The sequence below is a fragment of the Phragmites australis genome, chromosome 10 (genome assembly GCF_958298935.1).
Source record: "Phragmites australis chromosome 10, lpPhrAust1.1, whole genome shotgun sequence".
In the NCBI taxonomy this organism is placed as follows: Eukaryota; Viridiplantae; Streptophyta; class Magnoliopsida; order Poales; family Poaceae; genus Phragmites; species Phragmites australis.
In genome coordinates this window covers 5908532-5913239 of record NC_084930.1, presented here as the reverse complement: position 1 = coordinate 5913239, position 4708 = coordinate 5908532, and the positions used below count along the sequence as shown (strand labels likewise).

The window sequence follows — 4708 nt, the reverse complement described above, 5'->3', positions numbered from 1 at the left end:
TGGCGCATCATGTCAACGAGCAACATTTATTTTCCTTTAGTATACAAAGGAAGACCAACCAATCAACAAGAATTTCTATCCTTTTTTAATTCTCCCTATCTTGAAATCTTGAACTCCTTATCTGAAAAATTGTCAATAAAAAAAATGAACCTATCAATCAAGGCTATCAAGCTTATGTTTCCGTGCATTTTATCACTTGGCATTCAATACGCGCGCTTTCACGACGTTTTATCACTCGGCTTCCTCTTCGATGGTGCTGAGCGGCCTCTTGATCGGCGGCCGTGCCGCCACCACCAACTTCTTGGCATTTCTCGCCGGACTCGGTGAAGTCGTCTCGAAGTTTCCAAGAGTTCTCTGGTTCAGCTTCTCGTTGACTTCGCCGTCGCCGTCGTCACACCCACTCGCCGCGTGTGCCGGCACGACGCGCGCCTTCTTGATGCCGAGACAGCGCGCGCGCCCACGCGGCCGTGCTCTGGTCGCCAGCGCCTCGTTCGCCCGCACGGCGAGCGCGGCCATGTCAGCGCTCGAGAGCGGCCGCCCGAGAATCGCCGCGGGGAGGACGAAGTATATCTGGCCCGGCCGGAGCAGCTCGTCCCCGCCGAGATCCGGCACGTCCGCGTCGAAGTAGAGCGCGTCGGAGTTGCACACGAAGAACCGGTCCGCATTCCTGCCGAGCACATCGGAGACGCTGGCAGGGGAGGAGGATGGCGGGAACTCCCTCAGCGAGCCGTCCGCGGCGATGACCCGGGCCGGCGGCGGCTGGTTAAGCGAGTCTCTGCTCCGGTGATCGCTAGAGAGGCCTGATCCCATGAACCTTTTGGTGTGCACAAATGGAATGGTTTGGAGTTTAGAATTGGAGACGAGTTGACCAAATAGAGCGCGTATATATAGAGGAGGCGCCGAAAGTGGAGGGAAAAGGTTCAAACAAATTGAAGTGCCCTTTTCCATTTCAGTCCCTTATTCTTGTTGTATTGTGAACTTGTAGCTGCAACCGGTGTTGTTTCTCCTTTCCAGGGAGCAGATCCCCTTTTTTCACCTATGTTGAGTGAGGAGCTAGCAGAACACATTATTACAACAAAGTGGAGCTAGTATAAAGAACAGATTCCATTTTAGTTGACATCTACATGCACTACCAAGTACCAATAGAGTTCGTTTTTTTAATGTACCAATACAGTTTGTTTTTAAAAAATTACCGGAGTACCAATACAGTATGTCATTTGTTTTGACCAGACTAGAAACACTGTAACTTTAAGTGGACTTAACCGTACAGTCTGAATTTACCCGCACCCACAGAATCAACAGCGTTGAAAACCACCCAAATGAGACTAACCTCTGCTTCAAGAAAACCATAACCCTTGGCTTACGGCAAAACACCACATCCACGGGGGCCAAGCCGCAAGGTCCACAAAAATCTCAAAGCCGGAAGCACAAGCCAAGCGAAACAGGGAAAAATCCATGGGCTGGTGCGTGGGCGCTGACGCGGCGGGGAACGAGCGGACCCCGGCGCCGCACGCAGTTTGGATATGCTCGTCTCGGCGCGGGTGAGTCATGCGCCCGTCAAAACCGCGGGTTTTCTCGTCGCCTCGACCGCTACCACCCGGCGTTTTGCGGGGCGGAGCCGCGGGCGCGTGCGCCCTCTAGCAGCGGCAGTGCCGGCGGGTGCGCGTGCACTCAGGCGCGTATCGGCGTCCTCATTCTTGCTCCTGTTTGGCGAGGAAGTGCGGGTGCGGTGCACACCCCAGGCTTTTTCCACGAACGTGCTCGTGATATTTGGTTCATTCACCTCTCATGAGTGCTTGCCTAGTGAGAAAAAAAAGATTGAGCTGAATTTCAATAGATCTTTATACGATCATGAGACTTGACAAATCGAGATTCTTTGTATTCTATAGTACTAGGTCGTGCTGGAAATCACTTATGTGAAAACTGTGTGCTGCAAGAGATGGCAACAAGTTGTTCGCCGATAATGGATGCACTTGATTAAGCCTAGACGCCTAGCCCGCGAAGTCAAGTGCAAACGGAGTTTTGCAAACAAAGCAACACCGGGAGTGGAGTCGGAACGAAATCCTCCGCACAGAGTCTCGGCCAGAATCGATCGGCAGCATCAGAACTCGGGCCCGAACGTTCCTTGTACGCATGCACCCGGAGATTGGTCCAATTGCGTGCGTGCGTGCGTTCGTTCGTTGACATGTTCACATGTCCAGGGCGGAGCAGATTTTTCGTGCCCCTCGCACGCGTTTCACGTTTAGGCCCCACGGAATTGGGCGTGTTCGAGGAAACTAGACCGTACGGTGCGTACGTTTCCGGACAACCCAGATCAGAGGACGGAGGCATGGGCTACACGGGTGTATCCGGCCGGCTGCACCATTCGATTCCGCGTGTACGGCTGTACCGTCTATGGTACCAACCACACACGGTTCACACCTCCTCCTCGTTTCGTACCGCATGGTCCCACCCGGGGTCTCTCGTCCTGCACCGTACGAATCGAAAGGCTCTTCACGTCTGAACTCTGACGCCGTCGTGTTTGCTATGCGCTACTCTTCAGGAACCGAAAGCAGACAAATATCGTGCAGTACTAGCATCGACACCACGTTTAAGATCAAAGGAGCTTTTGCTATGAAACAGCGTCGTGTACGTTCTCGCGTACGGCTTGCCTGACTGCGATGCCCGGTGACGGTTCCATCTCCATCAGGCGGTTGGAAACATGCAAATGGTGATTAAGCTTGTGATCGATGAAAAATCAGAACAGATCGACACAAGAGAAACGAAACGAAACGAAACGAAACGAAACGGAAAATATAAAACTGATGGCCGTCTAGCGACCGCCGCGCGCGTTCCAATCTGCAGTCCTGACCCTGTCGTTGTACGGCTAGGAATTAGGCCGACCGCATGTTCTGAACCCCGGGCTTGACCGCACCAAAGTTTCTCTGGTCTCTGAAGTCTGAACAATCCTGGTCCATCCCCTGCCTCCGAAGTTGATCGATTCCCCTGCCCCCACCTTCGCGTGGTTCCTACGCCGATTAGTAAACCCGATTCATCTCGATCAGTCTCCGAGAACACAAGTCAAACCCGGCTGCCATTCTGATGCAGGCACGCAGCCTCAGGCTGCCGGCGCCGCGGGTCGGATTCGGACGGCAACTCCAGCGCACGGTTCACAAATGTGATGGAGCACTGAAAACCGGACCTAGCGATTTTTTTGGATAACCACAAATATCCGTATAAATTCGGTACACACTATGAATTTTGTCAAATTTAAAAAAAATTAAATTTGAATTTGAAACAGCTGAAATGTGATTGCATTCTAAATACGTTGTTGTCGGTGTTATAGATAAGTGAGTGCCCCATGGAACGGCCCCCATACCATCCGACGTCAGCTGGATATAGATATTTTAAGACTACGATCTCACCATGCGATTAGGGCGGAGCTTAGATGACCATTCCCCTTATCGCGGTAGTCGCAGGGCAGTTACTCACATAACCAATCAAATATCATTTAATACTGATCACTCAAGTATTTTCCTTCTACAAACACTCACTTTCGATAAACATGGTCGTGAAACGGCGTGGTATGGCAGTGACCCATCCCGTATTATTTAATGCTACAGAATAGCTTGACGACATTTGGTGATGGTACATGACATGCAAGACGATCAGAGCATGGTGGACGTGCATACCCACCATCATGATGGTTTAGGAATAGCTAAGCTTCATTAGGTTGTAGGTCTGTCGCCTGTTTTGGTATAATCTGTTTGTATGAATATCTTTTCCCCCTGTATATAGAAGGGTGAAGACCCGAGTAGTGAAAAAGAGAACATTGTAACCATTTTGTACACTCTATAAAAAAAAATACGCAGGACGTAGGGCTATTATCCTATAGGAGGCTTGAACCTAAATAAATCTTTGTATTCTTGAGCTCCTTTGACACACACGTATATCCACAAGAAACGTAGATCAACGTGTCCGTCGTTCGGTATACCCCAGATACACTGACAAGGATGAACCATCGATAGTTGGCGTGCCAAGTATGGACACATTTTCACGTTTCTTGAAGTCTCAAGATCTTGGTTTGCCTACCCAAGCACGAATCCATGGCAGCCACGGAGTCCCACGTCGAGGACCCCGACAGTCACGAAGTTGTTGTCATGGGGTACAACCCAGACAAGCCTTGTGTGCTCCTAGAATGGGACACCAAGACGGAGTCTAAGGATTCTGAAACCCAACGTGAAGTCTGCATGACTGACTATGCAAAGGGGAGCGGAATAGACACTCATATCCCAGTTATCGGTGGTGAGCCCCAGGCTATTCGCCTAGAGGGAAACTAGCCTAGTACAGGACATGGAGGCGGTCCTATACTGCCCTAGCAATTACAATGCTGCCTAGAGGAGCGCCCACCTAGAGTACAATCCATGGCGGCGGTGGCGTCTAGGCCATCACGCCATTCCGCGGATGCACACTATACACCAAACACGGTTGCTAGGGGCTCCCCACTCGTGATGATTCACCACTCCGTGGTCAGCGGCTCGACTACAAGGCCATGATGCCTGCGCAGAATCTACAGACTATGTGTGTGCTTCTTAGCCACCCGCAGGTGGCTGTACCAAAGGGTACGAAACAACGCCATGGCCGCGCAACCTCACCCTCTCGGTAGAGACTGCTTGACGCCAAACCGTGGTGGCAACCACCTCGTTCGTCGTAAGAACTGGTGAACATC

At 51.3% G+C, this 4708-nt stretch overlaps 1 protein-coding gene across 1 annotated transcript; it reads right to left on the bottom strand.

Moving 5' to 3' along the window:
- On the bottom strand, nt 1–869 carry LOC133930048 (uncharacterized). Its single transcript, XM_062376744.1, has one exon. It carries the CDS (start codon nt 808–810, stop codon nt 232–234), a length of 579 nt encoding a protein of 192 aa, XP_062232728.1. The 5' UTR covers nt 811–869; the 3' UTR covers nt 1–231.
- Between the last annotated feature and the right edge of the window lie 3839 nt (nt 870–4708).